At 56.4% G+C, this 18,255-nt stretch overlaps 3 protein-coding genes across 3 annotated transcripts; 2 read left to right on the plus strand and 1 right to left on the minus strand.

The window, feature by feature from the left end:
* Positions 1 to 2: 2 nt before the first annotated feature.
* CAOG_03411 (hypothetical protein) lies at positions 3 to 2,399 on the minus strand. Its single transcript, XM_004364193.2, has 3 exons — positions 903 to 2,399; positions 456 to 748; positions 3 to 352 (listed from the first exon to the last, which is right to left on the minus strand). The coding sequence occupies exons 1-3, from the start codon at positions 2,307 to 2,309 to the stop codon at positions 124 to 126; spliced, it is 1,929 nt and encodes a 642-aa protein (XP_004364250.2). The 5' UTR covers positions 2,310 to 2,399; the 3' UTR covers positions 3 to 123.
* A 2,160-nt stretch (positions 2,400 to 4,559) lies between these two features.
* CAOG_03412 (hypothetical protein) lies at positions 4,560 to 14,528 on the plus strand (the record flags this gene model as incomplete). The annotated part of the gene is made up of 2 exons (XM_004364194.2): positions 4,560 to 4,872; positions 4,906 to 14,528. The coding sequence occupies 2 exons, from the start codon at positions 4,560 to 4,562 to the stop codon at positions 14,526 to 14,528; spliced, it is 9,936 nt and encodes a 3,311-aa protein (XP_004364251.2).
* Positions 14,529 to 15,946: 1,418 nt separating this feature from the next.
* CAOG_03413 (hypothetical protein) lies at positions 15,947 to 18,235 on the plus strand (the record flags this gene model as incomplete). Its single annotated transcript, XM_004364195.1, has 2 exons — positions 15,947 to 16,052; positions 16,101 to 18,235. 2 exons carry the CDS (start codon positions 15,947 to 15,949, stop codon positions 18,233 to 18,235), a joined length of 2,241 nt encoding a protein of 746 aa, XP_004364252.1.
* Between the last annotated feature and the right edge of the window lie 20 nt (positions 18,236 to 18,255).

The following is an 18,255-nucleotide window of genomic DNA, read 5'->3' on the forward strand; positions in this document are numbered from 1 at the left end:
ACTTTCTGAAATGGTTCGATTAAAAGGTTGACATGTCCACAAAGGCAGCGAACGCAAACAAAAACAACAAGCTGGCAAGGTAGCATAAAAATGTACAAATGCGCTTGGACAGCATTTTAGAAATTAAACGCGGTGAGAAGCGGCAACCAGGTAAGCAGCGACACTTGAGTCGCGCGGTTGCGTGGAGGACGATCCAGAAAACAGCACGCGAGACAGAATGGCCAGAGTTGGATGCGACCCCGCGTTGCCTGATTCCACGTCAGTCGAATTCCTGGTTCCCGCGACTTGATTACGGAGCTGAGAGTACAGAGAGAACAGCAACCATTTTGCATACATGGTCACCGAACCCACACTGCGCAAGTTATGACACCACAGCGTGCCAGTTAGTTTGTCGCATTTCATCGTCCGCCTTCGCCCGCCGCCCCTCGTATCTCCCAAAAAACAAACAACTCAACTTGTTGTGGAGGCCCAGGCCGGAGGCAAAGCGCTTGAGAGTGCGTGTAATGGCAGCAATCAATCCAAGCTTGACCACTTGGCGGAGCCAGACGCGCATCTTTTCGCGCGGCACCATCACAAGGGCAAGGCGGAGCGGAAAGTCCACCAAAAACGAGTTCACAGCGAGAAATCCGACCACAGTGAGCCCGCTATCCATGAGCAAGTCGCGGTTCATTCGACGCATAAACATGGCGTTCAGTGTTTGCTGCTGCTGCGCCATTGCCGCTCGGTGTTGCTCGAGTTCCGTGCGATACTGACGAGATGAACAATTTGAGGTCAATAAGAACGCCATTCAGACGGTGCCAGGTGAGCATGAGCAGAACAGTGCAATTAAAAAAAAAAAAAAAAACAACAACAAAAAAAAAAAAAAAACAACAAAACCCCAAACTCCGGTTCAACCGACGTACCTCTTGAAGAGACGTGTCCAGCATCGTACGCTGCAAACTGAGATCCACCCGAAGACGCTCCGACTCCAAACGACGGGCTTCGACCTCGTCTTCGAGATGATCGATCGAGTCATTCATCCGATCGATGGTGTGTGCGTGCTCTCGCACATTGACTTGCAGCTGGGAAATTTGGTGGGCGCCGCGCCGTGCAATACCCTCCAGTTGCTGCTGCCGCATGAGAGACGCAAAGCTCACAAACGTGTTCAACTTGCTGAGCTTGCCGTGCGCCTCGTTTATTTGCCGTTGCCGCGCAATCTCGGTCATAATAAAGGACACCACCGGGCTCCCGGCTGCTCCCTGGAATGCCTCGTCTTTGAGCGCGATCGAGGTGTCTTGCGAGACGGCAACAATTTGTTGCTGCTGGTGTTGCTGCTGCTGCTGTCGACTGGGCTCGGAAACGGCCGGCAACGCTGGGTGAAGCTGAGCTTGGAGTTGCTCTCGCGCGTCGCGAATGTCGACGGGAGCTCGCACAAGTTGCTGAACCTTGGCAGAGAGTGAGCGACCGAATGCCAGCAACGGTTCGACATTCAATGTGGACGAGAGGTCGGAGGCATCGAATTGCGGCGAAGCGTGTCCAAGCCCATGAATGCTCCGGCTCGCTTGCTGCAGAATATCATCCGCTGTGGCACTATTGCTATGACTGGTGGTAGTAGTGGTCGTGGTAGTCGTAATGCCTGTGCTCGGAAAGAGCTCGACATTGACGCCATTCCGCTGCTGGAGTCGGTTGTGGTGCACCTGCAGCCCTGCCGGCGATGGCCGTCCGTGCTGCAGCTGATCGTCGCTGTCGTCGTCACTGACTCTGACGCGCACAGAGGCGTCGTAGCCGGACGCGGTCGGCGCAGCGTCCACAAAGCTCGAGTCCGGCTCGACTTCAAACACGGACGTTGCCAGCAAGCTCGCGCGGTGCTGGCGGTGACGCTGGGCCGATGCGCTCGCGCTCGCGGCGGGCTCAGCAGACAGACGAGTGCGTCCCAGTGGCGCATTGAGCCCTGGCGTTGCTGTTGCTGTTGTTGTTGTTGCGGGGTCGTCCTGCGGCAGTCGGGGTGATGACGCCGTTTGAAACAGAGAAACGGTTTCCGCTGGATGATCAGCATCAGTCGGCTGCTGGCGAGGCTTGGACGAGGCGGCGACCCTGGAGCGTCGTGGCGAGGACGACGACGACGACGACGCTTGGTGGGAATCATCGCAAAGTTGTGTCGGGCATCGCAGTCCGCGCTCGGTCGAGATGAGCATGGCGGTGGTTGCGTCGTCGGGCTCGTTGCCGGGGCTGCCCAGCCCAGCAGCGCTGATGATGCCTCCGTTGCTTGCATGCATGCTGTGATCTATTCTATTGCTGCTCATGGTCGAGTTTTCCTTGCTGTGGCGCATTCGTCGGCGAAATCAGAGAGCGGGTTCAATGAAGGGTTTGGCTCGGAAATCGTATTCGCACGGCTGTCAAAGCGAACGAGTCGGGGAAACAAAGCACGAGTGAGCTGTGCCATTGACCTACAGCAGTCGATTCGCGAATCGTCAAGTGTGTTGCAATCGTGGAGGGAGAGACCTCCCGAGGTGGTATGGCTGAATTGCATTTCTCCACCTGCCGAGGCGGGTTGGACAAAGCGCTCCTATTTTTGGTGGTTGACATTTTGGCTCGGTTCTGCGGTTTCAATGTCACTGTACAGGTTGTTTGGGAGGAGGAGACGGGGGGGCCTTTAGGAGCGGGAGGCGAGCGATGGCAGCGACGAGAGAGCGATAGAATGCAATGCAAAGCGAACGAGTCGTCCATCTCGTACGCCCCACACGCTTGAGCTCCATGGAGAGCCGTGCGACTGGTAACAGCGATCGAGAATCCATTTCAACAATGCGCGCTCGTGAACATTTCTTTTGCCCATTTTCAGACTTTTCGACTTTTCGCACGCGCCAAATTTGGGTTACAGACCGCTTTTCGTTTTTCGGCGAAACTGATTGTATTGCATTCAAAAACCGCTGCATTGGATGATCATGATCATGATCGCGAGTCCGTGCATATGCTCGCTGACTGCGCTCTTCTGCTGCTCCCTATGCTGTGATGCGTCTGTCGTCCCATCGGGCGAAGGGGGGGGGGTCGCTTCGTTGTTTGTTCATCGTGAATGGTGCAAGTTTTCAGTTTTTGGTTTTTTTGGTTTCTTCATTCAGTCTGTTTTTTTTTTTTTTTTTTGGTGCTTCTCGTCTTGGTGAGTTCTCGCTTTTGTTGACTCGACTAGAACAAGCGCTACAGTTCAGTGCACAGACAGACCCGAGCGACAGACCGAGAGCGAGAGAGCGAGTGATCGAACAACCGGAGGGGCGAAGTGAGAGTCAAAAGCGCGATACACGCGTTCGCAGCACCATACTCTTTCATCTCAACAATGCAAACGCATGGAACGTGCAACGAAAGCATACAGTCGCACAAAACAGCAAACAACCCCTCCCCCCAATGAAGAAGCAGCGATACCAGGAAAACAACTCTTTTTGCTGAATGAATCTACAAGGATGGTATGCGAACGAAGGAGTTTGCGCCCAGAAGGCTGACTCAGTCGGCCCCCCGGCAAAGGACCAAGGAAGCAGCGCAGGCAGTGCGGAAGGCAGTCGTGCTGTGCTGTGCGTTTGGTGATGGGGTTTCGAGGGGTTGCAACGCAAAGCGCTGTGAGCAAACAAGCGTTGCTGGAGGAAGGGCGTGAGTGTCGAAATTGGGGCCATGTTTGAAAATTTCAAGATGAGTATGAATCGAGTTTTCTTGTGTCGATTGCGACTGCACTCGAGCGAGGCAAAAGCCGGCAGGCAACCGGCCCTCGCGTGCGCAGCAGGGGCTACATGACAGGGTGCAGCTGACGGAAGCTGCGAGTGGAGGAGGAGAGGTGCAAAGTGATGGGCGGCTTGACTGTATGCCAGGGGGGGGGGGTCGAGGGGTCGGGGAGATTGACAAAAACGGGGCGATGCAAGATAAGGTGCAGTTTTGCAGTGCTCCCATGGGAACTGTGTGAGGTTGCTCGCAAAGCCACAGGAGCAACGGGGACCACTTTACCGGTTGCACTGTCTTTTTTTGTTGTTGAGGTGTACACGCAGTACAGTCACTGTGTAGAGGGAGGCGGGCTTCCCTCCACACTGCAGAACTGCAGGGTTACTTGCTTCAGTGCTCATTACCTCGACACACATACTCTGGACGAGCGAAAGGTTGTTTGGCAGCGCGGTAGTCCCATTGTATTGGGAAAAGCCATTATCAACATGTCTGCTTTTGGGAGCGGAACTGGCGAAATACAAGAAGTCGTCATGCTAATAGAATAAATCAATACGGAAGAGAGCAACCCTCTGTCGTTAAGGCTCGAGAGCATGTTCAACGCCTCAACAACAACCACCACCACCCCCAAACATCGCGTTGCTCGTTTCTTTGAAAACTCACTCAAGCTTGTTTTTTTGTTTTGTTTTTGATTTTGCACAGTTTCATCACTTGCCTCAAATCCTCCTTTTGCAAATCAAAAACACAAGCCGTCATATCCTCATCACTCCACCAACAAAGCCCTGCGTGACAAGGTCACACTTGACAATCCTCGATCAGGCAAATTTTCATCTGCGCACAAGATGCTGCATCGACCTCAGGCCGCGATGACCTTGCTCGTGGCAATGGTCGCCTTGATCGCGACAACGGCGCATCCAACTTATGCCGATGTTTGCACTTACTCGGGAAGCGGCGCGTGGACGGTTGTCTCCAATTGGTCACCGCACCAACCCACTGCAACCGACTCGGTCGTCGTCGCCGCTTCGGCCATCCTGTCCGTGTCCAGCTCAACCACAGTCGCCTCCATGACGCTATCCCCAAACTCTGTGTTTTCAATCACCGGCGGCACCTTTGCGGTGGGCGCCTTCACCTCCAGTCCTACTTCCAAGCTTGTCCTCACCGCCGGCACCTTCTCATACTCGTCGGTCGTGCTGCAGGGTGAATTCTCGTGGCAGAGTACCGCCCTGTCAGGCTCTGTCGCTGCTGCACCGTTTACCGCATCCGGCAAGGTGACCATCCAACTTGGCGGCGGTATTGGCGTGGCGTCCACCGCCGTGACGATTGCCAGTGCGGATGTCACCTGGGTGAGCACGAGCAATTATTATCCGAGCCTCACCTCCTCCAGCACCTTGACATTTGCCACTGGAAGCGTGGTGGCCGTCTCGGCTCAGTCTGCCAACACCAACGGTTTGGTCTTTGGCGACACGACCAGCCGCGTGTACAACTATGGCCAAATCACCATTACCAGCTCGGTCTGTCAGGCCCTTGTCTCGTTCAAGGCGCAAGTCTTCAACTATGGCTCGATCATTTATGCCGACTCTTCCAACTGCGCGCTGCCCTACCGCGTCGATTACGCTTCGGGTCTCTCCAACTATGGCTTGATCAAGGTGGATGATGGCGTGCAGTGGGCCGTCTGGACACTCCAGAGCAGTTTCTTGAACGCTCCCAACGCCACCCTTGCCCCAGGATTGAAAGTCACCTCCATCACGAGCTCTGGGCAGTCGTTCCGGTTGTTTGGAACCTTTGCGCCAGGCACAACGGCCATCAGCAATCTCGTCATTTCGGCCGCGTCGGCTCAGCTCTACCCATCGCGTTTGGGTGTTGTCGCTCTCATTGCCAATCTCGGTGGCAACAATGCCCTCACCCTGGGCCCGTGCACGGGTGATCCAGCCATCGTTCCCGCCACCGACTCGCAGGAGGCATTTGCCTTGGCCTATGCGTGCTACGCGACACTCACCTCCATTTCCGTGCGCTCTGGTATCTTCCCGCTCTTCAAGTACTTTACGACGGCATTCACCCCGTCCATCTCTGTCAGCTCCACGGGTAATCTGCAGCTTCAGGACGCCACAGTGAACATGCTGTCCACCTTCTTCGCCAGCAGTGGCACGATTTCCTGCGCCTCGGCTATTACACCTCCCTGCAACTTGAACTTTCAAGCGAGCACCAACTTGACGCTTCTTGGCACCTTTACCACCAACTCTGCCGTCCTCACGTTTGCGTCAACGACCACACTCAACCTGCCCGGCAGCATGTACATTTACACGTCGACTGCCTCCTCGAAAGTGGTGCTTGCAAGCTCAACGACCTTGACCAAGAACTCCAATCAAAGCCCCTTCTCTGGCATCGGCACTGTTGCCAACTCGGGCAACTTGCAGGTGGTGCTTGCCGATCCTGCTGCCGGCTTCCGTCCAGCCATTGCGTTTTCCAACACTGGCTCCGTCACCGTCTCTGTCGCTCCGGGTATCACTGCCAGCAGCACTCTGGACATTGTCTTTTCGGACAGCTTTTCCAACTCTGGCGGGTTTTACTTTGCCGACAGTTCGAACGCCGGAATCCCGCTCCGAAGCATCCAATTTCAGTCGGGCTACAGCTCCACTGCAACGAGCATCATCTCGGCAAATGTAAGCTCAGTGTCCATGAACTTTGCTGCGGCCGCCTGGGTCAATGGCACATTCTTTGGCACGGCCCTGCACGCGCCGACCGGGCTTGTCGCAACGTCGGTCGTACCGTTGCTGACCGTGACGGGCGGCGCCGCAGCGGCACAATTTGGCCCAGCTTCAATGAATGTGGCCGAGCTTGTGGTGTCCGGCGGCAACATTGTGCTTGCGTCCTGCGATGGCGACCCTCTCTTCCCTTGCATGACGTCGATTCGTCGAATTGGAGTGACGGGCACCAGCGGCAGCTGCCAGCTGACCGTGGCAAACACCGCGATGGCCATTGCCCTCCAGCCCGACGTCTGGACGCTGGGTGGAGCGTGTCAGCTCACCTTCCCTGGCTCATACCAAGTCGATGGCGGCATGTTCATCACAGGCGGCAGAGTCGGCTGTGTTTCAGGCGGAGACTGCAGCGCCCTCGACGTCATGTCCAATTCGAGCATGCAACTCGTCAACTCGTTCACCGTGTACGGCTCTACTCTGAAATTCCGAGCGCCCTTGTTCATCGACTTTAGCGGCACCAACTACGTGTACCTGATTGGGCTCGTCGCGAGCAGCCAGCTGCATTTTTACTCCAACACTAGCATTTCCGTTGCGCGCACGGTGACCACTCGTGCCGTCTTTTCGTCGTCCGCAACTCAGCTCATCAACTACGGCACCATGACTGTGCAGTTTGTCGGCTGTCCTTCGGGTCTGTACATGTCGGCGCCCTTTGTCAACAATGGCATCGTTCGATTGTTGGGTACGGGTGCCAGCGCGCCCTGCGCCACCAACCAGCTCTACTTGCCCGATTATTCGTTTTCCAATTTTGGCACCTTGTTCTATGATGCCTCGACAAATAACGGACTGACCCTCGGCATGACCTTCTACTCGCTCGCGACAGATTCCAGCAGCGTCATGGCAGGGCGAGTCGGAACGCTCACCATCTCGAGTTCGACGCCATCGGCCATTCGAGGTGCATTTTTCGGAACAACAACGAGCGACGTGTCGGGCCCGCTGCCTTACATTTCGTCGCTTCAACAGCTGCAACTCCAGGCGCCAGTGTCACTCGCCCCGACGACCATGAATGCCGTTGCGGTCACAGTGTCGAGTTCCGTGACCCAGTTAAACCCTTGCGGCGCTGATCCATCAGACTTTTCTTGCTACGCTTCCATCGCCACTGTCGGCTTGACTGGTACCGGGTCGGGGTGCATGCTGAATGTTTCCTCGACCCTCGCTGCTGCATCCCTTCAGCCCGCCAATTGGCTCCTCGGGGGCTCCTGCACGTTGAACATTCCCGGCAATTACACTATGGCAGGCAGCCTGTTCCTCAATGGCGGCTTCTTGAAGTGCACTTCTGCCAATGCGTCGTGCATTGTGGACGTTTTGAGCAACAGCACCGTTGGCGACACGACCACGTTCCAGGTCGTACAAAGCATTCTTCGCTTCCGCAACACCGTCCAGTGGATGGCGTCGAGCACAAATTCCTACGCGTATCTGCTTGGCAGCAGCAGTGGCGGCTTTACTGCGTCTCTCGAGTTTTACGGTGCCACCACCGTCGTCGTGTCAAGACTTGTCAATAGCCGTCTCGTCTATTCCGCTTACAGCGCCAGTTTGCTCAACGCCGGTGACATGACAGTGCTTTTGCAAACTTGCCCGTCAGGCCTGAACGTGCAGGTACCCTTTGTCAATACCGGCTCGATTCGCGTCATGTCGGCTGTCGCAGGTGGATGCACTTCCCATTCGCTCGTGTTGGATGGCTATCAGTTTACCAACGACGATGACGGGTTGCTGTTCCTGGACGACAGCACCAACGCCAACAATCCATTCGACCTCACCTTTGCGGGTGGTGTTATCAACACGGCTGGGAGCGCCATGTTTGGCCGTGTCGGATTGCTGACCATTTCGGGTCTGTCGTCCTCGATTGAAGGGCACTTTTTTGGCTCCAGCCTATCCACGCCGCTCACCACGCTGCCGTATACCGAGCATGATACTCTGACAAGCTCGATTGCCATCTCGTTCGCCCCTACAAGCATGCAAGTTGTAAAGTTGGTCGTTTCCGCCAGTGCCACCACGCTCCGTGATTGCGGTGGCGTTGCCGGTGCGTCCAGCTGCTACGCGTCCATCCAGCAGGTGATTTTGTACGGCTCAACCACGTGCAGCCTCACAGTTGCAAGCAATGCCACGAGTACCGGGCTCCAGCCTGCTTTCTGGAGCATTGGAGGCTCCTGCACTCTAAACCTCCCAGGCTCGTTCCCAATTTCAGGCTCGGTGCTGCTGACTGGAGGCACGATTGCGTGCACGTTTGGAGGAACATGCGTTGTGGACATTCAGTCCAACTCGACCATTCGCTTGAGCGACAGCTCCCTCACCGTGACCGAAACATCGCTGCGCTTCCGCGCGAATGTGCGCTGGGAGATTGTTTCAAACTCGTACATTTACTTGCTGGGAACCCGTTCCTTGAGTGAGCTGCAGTTCTACTCGACAACCACCGTTCTGAACAGCCGTACCACGGCCTCGCGAGTGGTCTTTAGCAGTTACACGGCGCAAATCGTCAACTATGGCAGTCTTGTTGTGCAGCTCCTCTCTTGCCCGTCGTTCACCTACCTGTCGGCTCCGCTGATCAATTACGGCACCATTCTTATGCAGTCTGTCAACCTGACTTGCGCCACCCATACTCTCACGCAGGATGGGCCTGTTTCACACTATGGCGAGTTCTTCTTCAACACTTCGAGCAATGGCAACCTGCCGGTGACGATAAACCTGAATGCGGGCTTGACGACATGGCCCGGCAGCGTGATGGCTGGCGATGTTGGGACGATGCAATTGCAGGGCACCGCTCCGTACAGCATCCAGGGTGCGTTCTTCGGAACCATCAAGTCCAACTTGACTGGCAGCACTCCGTACGCCTCGTCGATCGCGTCCATCGCTACGTCGGCCTCCACTCTCACTTGGCAGCCAACGACAATGAATCTCGCCGCCATCACGCAAACGAGTGGCGTCGCGCAATTCTTGCCCTGCGATGGTGTTGGGTCGTATGTGTGCTACCGATCGATTGCAACCATCGCTGCCAGTGGCTCAGCCTCTCAGCTCTATGTAAATTCCAACATGACGGCTCTGGGCGATTTCCAGCCATCCCTCCAGCTGACTAGTGGGGCTCGCTTGCTCATCTCGGGCAGCCTTACCCTCACCAAGCCCTTCCTCTTCAGGGGTGCCACTCTCACCCGCATGACTGGCGCTTCCATGTCGTCCTCCATCTTGCTCATGGCAAATGGCACGGTTGATCTGACGGCTACCCTCGTGACGGATGTGCCCGTCACCTTTGCCGACCGTGTCTCGATCTTGGCTTCCACAACAAACGCCTTCATGTACACCACGGCGCAGCCAGCTCGATACATTTTTGCATCGTCGAGCAAAACGACGGTTTTGCAGTCGATTGCCAACCCTTCGACCTACTACTGGTACGCGTCCGATTTTACCGTTCCTTCCTATCTGGTTTACGGCGAGCTCAACATCACGTACACTGTTTGCGGGGCAAACTTCCGTGCTGCCAGCAACGTGCTGAACGCCGGTCGACTTCTCATCCAATCAACGGCAAGCGGCTGCTCCACGCCCTACGCGATCAATTTCGGCGATGGCGTGCTGACCAATCTGGGCAGTATTACCGTGGATACCGCGACCGTGCCGAGCTTCTCGGCGGTCTCTGTGGCCTCCTTGCAATCGAGCGACAACTCCACCCTGTTTGCGAACGCCAACATTACAACTCTGACGATTTCAAGCTCGTCGTACATTGGTGGCGTCGGACCCTCCTTTAAGGTCGGCACCCTTGACGTTCGAGCGACAACGGTGGTCAATTCGTCACAATTGGCCGTCACGAGCATCAGCACCTCCAGCACGTTGACCCTGAGTGCGTGCGGCCGCCTGTTCTCCTATGCCTGCTACTCGTCGTGGCGCAGTCTTTTGGCTTCAGGCTTTGGCTCTGCAGTGTCGTTGGTGCAGGAGCTCCTTGACGTTGCACAGCCAAGCATTACTGTGCAAGCAGGCGTTGTCACCTTGCTCGGAACGAATATCACGCTACTTCGTCCTGTCACGCTGACGGGCGGCGCCCTGGTTGGATCGACCAACGTGAGTGCGCAAACGGTCGTCACCTTGTATGCTCCCAACAATGTGCTCCAGGCATCGGCAACCGTCTCGCTGCAGTCGCTTGTTGTTCGAGTCGCCGGAGGACTGGCATGGACCTGGACGACCAGTCTGGTCCAGCTGCTTGGCGCATCAAACCTTGCTTCGTTGGTCGTTCTCGAGACGGGCAGCATTCTGATTAACAGCTCAGTCACGGAATCCTCCGCTGTTGCGTTTGGCAACAGTATTGGCGCCAGCAACCTTCGACCTTGGGTGAACTTGGGATCGATGACCTTCCTTGCTGCCGTGTGCAACGCCAAGTTTATCACCTCCGCCACGCTCATCAACTCCGGGCTCATTCAATTCCAGACGGCCTCAGCGACTCCTTGCGTCGACTCGATTGTGCTGGACTTCCGCATGGCTCTCAATAATTTTGGCCAGATTGTCACGGACAAGACGCTCATTCCTCGATTTGCCCCTAGCTCGGGCATGAACAGCATGATTCTCTACCCAGGATCGTCCTTTACTGGTAGTTTCTCCGACTTGCAGCTGACCTCGTTTTCGGACACCAACATGATTGGTGGAACCCTTCCATCGATCGACCGCCTCACCTCGTCAGGAACGCTGATTGTCACAAGCAACACCTGCCCCGTTGCTCGCTTTGTGGTCCGCTCGACGGCCAAGCTCATTCTCGGCCCGTGCTCGACGGCCTACTTTAACACGAGCAGCGTGAACTTCACGTTGGCGGCGGAGACAGCCTTTGCCTGCTATTCTGGTGTGACGGATGTGAGTGTGCTTGAGCAGAGTACTGTCCAGCTGCACCAAAACCTGTCCGTGTACTTGCAGCCAACGTGGACTTTCGGAAGCTCCTCTCAAGCCACGCTTGCCCTCTGGGGCGTGGTGAACATGACTCGGCCGGTTCAATTCAACGGCCTCGTCGTCACCCTGCTGTCTGGTGCGCCAGAGTCTGCGACCCTCAATCTGCTCGCACCAGTCACCATCACCCGGACCATGCTGATTTACGACACCCACGTTGCCTTTGCCCAGCCCGTCAACATTAGCATGCCTGCGAGCACTCAAGTGATGGTGGCCCAAGGAAATCTGTTTTTGACTGGCACGCTGGTTCACTTCCTGCCCTCTTGCACGGTGCAGTTCAACGCCACATTGCCGCTCGGCTCGCCGCAATTGTTCTACACCTACGTCAATGCTCAAATCCTGAACGAAGGCACCATCAACATTAACATGATTTCGTGTCCGTCGTTTTTCGCCATTGGCAGCCTGGTCAATTCGGGCGTGCTGTCAGTGACGGGAAATGCGAGTTGCTTGCAGAGGCACTCTGTCAACTTTGACAGCTACGTTATCAACACGGGCGCCATCCGACTGGACGAGGTCTCCTTCCCGGTGTCCAGCTTGTTGTTGCACGGCTATTCGTCGACCAACGCAGCCTCGTTCCGCACAAACGCGCTCACGACGATCAACTATGCGGTAATCGTGCAGACTGCCTACCCGACCACCGACTCGCTCATCTCTGGCGTTTTCACCGTCGGACCGCAGAGCACCGTGACGTTCAGTTCCGACACGGTCGTGGATGACGTTTCGCACGTCCAAATCAGCCAGCTCATCATTTCGTCCTCATTTGGAAACAATTCGCTCGGTTCTTGCTTCCCTGCGGATTCAACGGACTGCTGGGAAATTTCCGCGCTCACCATTCAGCAGTCGACCGTCGCCTACGCGACTGCTAACGTGCTGGCCCGGCTCACAAACGGTCTCTTGCTGCTTACGGACGCTACCCTTGCTCTGTTCGAGCCAGTTGTCACCGTCAATACGAACATCACATGGGCTGGTGGCTCCATTAAGGGCCTCGGTGGCATGGCATCCACGCTGAACGCCAACGGTCCTTTCACCAAGCTCGACAATGCCAACATGCAGCTCCGAGACGTGACACTTGTGATTAACAGCGCTTCAGCCACCTGGTTTGTGCGCGACGTGTACGCCTTGTCCGTTTCCACATCCTCGGCATCACTCCGAGGCGGTGTTGTGCTTGGCTCTGGAGCCTCCCTCGCGTTTGTGCCAGGAGCCAGCGTTACTGTGGGTGCCACCACCGTGTTCCAGGTGCTCAGCAACACTGCAGCGTACGCGACGGTGGATTTCCAAAATGCGGGCGCGATTGACACCAGTGCCCTCTCTGGAGCTCTGGCTCTACGCTTTGGCGTCCCGATTGTGAACAACGGCACCCTGTCGCTGCCTGGCTCGCTGTTTGTGCCAATTTGCCTGAACGAGTGCTTTTGCAACTCAATCACTGCGGCAACTCCCCGCGCCGCCTGCCCATTCTCGGTTCGCCTCGGGTGCCGCGCATGCTCGTCCTTCTGTCTCTCGAGCGAGTATTTGCTCGACGGCAGCTGCGTGAGCTCTTGTCCCGCACCCATGGTGGTGGACAACAGCACGTGCGCCAGCTCTTGCTCCACTCCCGGCGCCCTGATTGATCCCATCACCCGGCACTGCTATGTTGGCACGTGTGACGCTGGGGAGTTTTTCAACGCGGGCACTTGCACGCCTTGCGGAGCTGGCTGTGCCACATGCAGCTCGGCTGCCAGCTGCGACACTTGTCAGCCCTCCGATGTCTTGTACGCAGGCGCTTGCTTGGACGGCTGCCCTCCCGGCCTTGTCGAGTATAATGGCGCGTGCCTCACGCAATGTCCATCGGGTCTTTTCAGCTACAATGCAAGTTGCGTCTCGTGCAGCGCTTTGGGGCTGCCGATTTATCTCCCCACAAGTTCTTGTGTCGAGACCTGCCCAGCCCAATGGGTCAATAACGGCACCTACTGCGAAGCTTGCAGCGCGGGCTGCTTGGTTTGCGACTCGGCCACAACATGCACTCAGTGCTCGGCACCAAAGCTTCTGTACGAGGGAATCTGCTACAATGACTGTCCTGACGGAACGTACGCCAACTCTGGCTCCTGTCTGCCATGCAGTGCAAACTGTGCCCTTTGCAAGGTGTCGGATGTGTGCGATTCTTGTCTGCCCTCCTACAGTCGCTTGGAGGGTGGCTGCGTGCTCGAGTGCCCTCTGCCGTACGTTACCAACGGCACTGATTGCGTGGTGCCTCGCTGCGCCGATGGGACCTACCGCCTGGGCACCAACTGTGTCATTGCATGCCCTAGTGGCATGTATGGGGATGCGGCTACGGCCACCTGTGAATTCTGCATCTCGTCTTGCGAGGTGTGCTCGAATGGGATGGTTTGTGATGTTTGCAACCCGGGCTTCCTCCACCAACTCGACGGCAGTTGCAAGGACGCTTGTCTCGTGTACCAGTTCCACTTTGAGGGCGCTTGCTACGAAACTTGCCCCGCGGGTACCTTCCTGATCAACGACACCATCTGTGTTTCCAGTTGCCCGCCTCCCACGTTTGCCGAAGGCACAAACTGCATTCTGTCTGGCTGCGCTCCTGGCACCTACTACTTTGAGTCTGACTGCTTGGCTTCCTGCCCGCCTGGCACGTATCCGTACGATGCAACCTTCACTTGTCAACCTTGCTCGGCTGGCTGTGCAGAGTGCTTTGTTGGCACCGAGTGCAGCGACTGCAACCCGGGTTTCCTTCTCGAAAGCAATGGTACTTGCACTGATGCCTGCACAGTGTACAGCTACCAGTTTGAAGGCTTGTGCTACGAATCGTGCCCTCCCGACACCTTTTTGATTGACACCACGACTTGCGTCTCCAGCTGCCCTGCCGGCACCTATGGCAATGTGGCCGACAACACTTGCGAGCCGTGCCATACCAGTTGCTCGACGTGCGACTCGTCTGCCTTCGACGGCTGCACGAGCTGCCCGCCCAATCACGTGCTCACAGTGGACCACACGTGCATAGCCGGGTGTCCGCCAACTCAGTTTGCTTCCGACCACGGCTGCGTTGATGCCTGCGATGTCGGCGAATTCCAGGTGCAAACCGCAAACGGCGGCATCTGTGCCGACTCGTGCAACCCGGAGGGTGTGACACCCATTTCATGCACTCCTGTTTGTGGCAGTCACCAGAGGCCGGCTGGTCAGTTCTGTTTGGGTAAGTGACGACCGACCACGGGGCAAAACGGGTGTCCGACGGGTGTCTTTGCTCAAACGTTTTGTTTTTGGTTGAGAAAAACGAAACGGGTGATTTTGTTGCAGGCTTGATTGATTTCTAACTGGAAATGTTGGTCATATTCGATCTGTTGTTTTTGTTGGATGCAGAGTGCTCGGCCACTTGTCAAACGTGTGCACAGATTGGCTGCACCTCGTGCTACTCGTCAATGTGGCTCTCTGATAGCGACTGTGTTCACACATGCCCCGCTGGCCAAGTGGCTGTCAACGACACGCGAGTTTGTGCAGCCAAGTGCCCTGCTGACACGGTGCTCTGGTCTGGCGTCTGCTACCGCTCGTGTCCGAGCGGCTTGTTCACGCACGGCAACCAGTGCGTTGTCGCTTGTCCACAGGGCACGCTGGCGCTGGCCAACGGCACCTGCATTCTCCCGGCGCAGTGTCCTTCTGATTACTTTATCTCGGGAACCTTCTGTCTGTCGCACTGCCTCTCTGGCTATATTTTCGGGCAACAGTGCGTTTCTCAATGCCCGACGTTGCACAACGACACGCACTGCTTGACCTTGTGTCCAGAGCTGTCTGAAGGAATGACTTGTGTTTCTGAATGCAGCGGCCAAAACCCGTTCGTGTCGTCGAACAAGACATGCGTTGGCCAGTGCCCTGGATTCCACAACGCCACACACTGCCTGACCTCGTGTCCTGAACTGTCTGACGGAATGACTTGCGTTACAAAATGCAGCGGCCAAAACCCGTTCGTGTCGTCGAGCAAGACATGCGTTGGCCAGTGCCCTGGATTCCACAATGCCACACACTGTCTGACATCCTGTCCAGAGCTTTCCGAAGGAATGACTTGTGTCTCCCAATGCAGTGGCCAAAATCCGTTCGTGTCGTCGAGCAAGACATGCGTTGGCCAGTGCCCTGGATTCCACAACGCCACGCACTGTCTGACCTCGTGTCCTGAACTGTCTGACGGAATGACTTGCGTCTCCCAATGCAGCGGCCAAAACCCGTTCGTGTCGTTGAGCGCGACGTGCGTGAGCGAATGCTCTGGATTCCACAACGCCACGCACTGCCTGACCTCGTGTCCTGAACTGTCTGACGGAATGACTTGCGTCTCCGAATGCAGCGCCCAAAACCCGTTCGTGTCGTCGAGCAAGACATGCGTGAGCGAATGCTCTGGATTCCACAACACCACGCACTGCCTGACCTCGTGTCCTGAACTGTCTGACGGAATGACTTGCGTTACAAAATGCAGTGCCCAAAATCCGTTCGTGTCGTCGAGCAAGACATGCGTTGGCCAATGTGCTGCATTCCACAACGCGACACACTGCCTGACCTCTTGCCCGGAGCTGTCCGAAGGATCCACTTGCGTTACCCAATGCAGTGCCGAGAAGCCCTACGTTTCAAACAGAATGTGCTTGGGCCAGTGCCCACCGCCGTTGGTGGCTTCTGGATCTTCTTGCGTCCCACGCTGTGAGGAGAATGCGCTGAATGGAATCACCTGGCCCGCCACCATCAGTAACACGACCATTTCAACTTCTTGTCTTGGAGGTGTGAGTGGCACAGTGACACGCACGTGCAGCGTGACCGGAACGTGGAATGCGCCCATTGCAGCTTGCACCAGCGTTTCCGATACGCTCTCCGAGCTCAACAAGAACATGAACGCTACCACTGCGGTTGTTGTTCTCACACAAGTGCTGAACGTGGTCAACCAGACGTCGAACTTTGCTTCTGGAGATTTGACCGCTGTCACGACCATCTTTGATGCCTTCTTTGGTCTGCCAGTCACGCCTGGCTCGACCTCGGTTGTGTCGGTCATTCAAATTTTCGTTGCCATGTCCTCGATTCCATCCATCACCACCGCCATCACGAACGTCTCGACGTTCAACCCAGGTTCCATCATCCGCGAGATTTCAACCGTTCTCCTCCTCGCCTCGCCTCCCCAGTACACGCGACCCGACGGCACTGTTGACTACCAGTCACCGGAAATTCAAATCATTGTAGCCCCGGTCAGCGTGGCCAACATTAACGAATCGTCTGTGATTGCCATCACGAGCCAAGGCTCGACCGGTGGGGCTGGACATTACGTTGTTGACGTGGCCTTGCCCGGCTCTGTGCTGCTTGCTCTGGCGGCGGCAACGTCCCTGTCGAATTTTGTCATTGAGGCTTCGATTATGACGAGTGATGCCTTCTTCCCGAGCTCACAGATGGTCCCTGGCGAGGTGTTTATTGGTTCCCAAATCCTCTCGTTCAGCGTGCAAGGCCAAGTTCTCACCAATCTCTCGGAACCGCTGCGCTTTACGTTCGGCCATCCGGCCGCGACCGCGACCGCGTCAGCACCGGCTCGGTCGTGTGTCTGGTATGACTATGCAATCAGCAGCTGGTCGACAACTGGCTGCACAACGCGTGAAATTGACAGCTTCACCACCGAGTGCAGCTGCAACCACGCGACCGACTTTTCCGTCCTGTTTGACCTCAATGGCGCCAGCGGATCTTCTGAAGTGCTGAGCACCATCACCTATGTCGGCTGTGCCCTGTCGTTGGCTGGCGTTCTGCTCACCTTTGGGACGTTCTTGGCATTCTCGCAACTGCGCACGCCTGCCATCCGGATGGTCATGCACCTGTGCGTGGCCATCTTTGCCGTCAATCTCGTATTCTTGGCAGGTGCTTCGCCTCCTTCCAGTCTCCAGGACGATGAAGACCACAGCTCCACCGAATGGGGCCAGTGCCGTGCGACCGCCATCTTTTTGCACTACTTCCTGCTGACAGCCTTCTTTTGGATGTTTGCCATGGTGGTGTCGCTCTTCCGCGCCATCGTTCTGCTCGACTCGAACACGCACCTGTATTTTAAGCACATTGCCATTGCGTGCTGGTCTGTTCCGGCCCTCTTTGTCATCATCACCATGGCCGTGGACATTGACAATTATGGCAGCACCACGGCGTGCTGGATTACCGAGCGGGCGGCGCTGCTTGGCGCGTTCGTCGTGCCCGTGCTCGTTCTGATTGCTGTCAACTTTGTCCTGTTTATTGCCATTGTCCGGGCACTGCTTCGCAACGCTGCCGAGCTCAAATCGCTGCAGCAAGAAAACCGGCCGCAGGCGCGTGCCATCGCCGCCATCTTTGTCTTGCTCGGCGTCACCTGGGTGTTTGGCATTCTTGCGCTCGACGACGCCGCCACGGCCATGGAGTACTTGTTTGTCATCTTCAACAGCTTGCAAGGCTTTTTCATTTTTGTCCTGTACTGCTGCAATCGCCGCGTGCTGACCGAGTACCGCAAGGCGGTTGACAAGAGCTACCATTCTTTGCGGATGCGATCGACCTCGCGCACGTCCGGTGGCCACAGCTCGGCCAGCTCGAACTTTGGCAGCACAAGCAGTGGGTACGCCACCAACAATAGCAGCACGCTTGCCCGCAGTCGTCCGACGTCGTCGGCGTATTACAGCTCGCACGACGATGTGAGGCAAGGCTACTCTTCGTCTGCGACTTCTTCGCCTTCGCCAACGCGCTCTCGGTCTACCGGCCTGACGCTGCGCGCGCCCGTGGACTTTAACGCGTCCAATACGACGACAGGCTTTGCATCCCAGCTCCACCTCCCAGCTATCAATTTCGCGACGACATTGCCGCCGCGTCCCTTGACCGTCGAGCACCGCAGTGTGCACATTGAGATGGAGCAACTGCCCGGTGACGAGACGCGTGTTTAGACATTTTGGTTTGTTTTGTG

The sequence above is a fragment of the Capsaspora owczarzaki genome (assembly GCF_000151315.2).
Source record: "Capsaspora owczarzaki ATCC 30864 unplaced genomic scaffold supercont2.4, whole genome shotgun sequence".
Taxonomy (NCBI): domain Eukaryota; class Filasterea; order Ministeriida; family Capsasporidae; genus Capsaspora; species Capsaspora owczarzaki.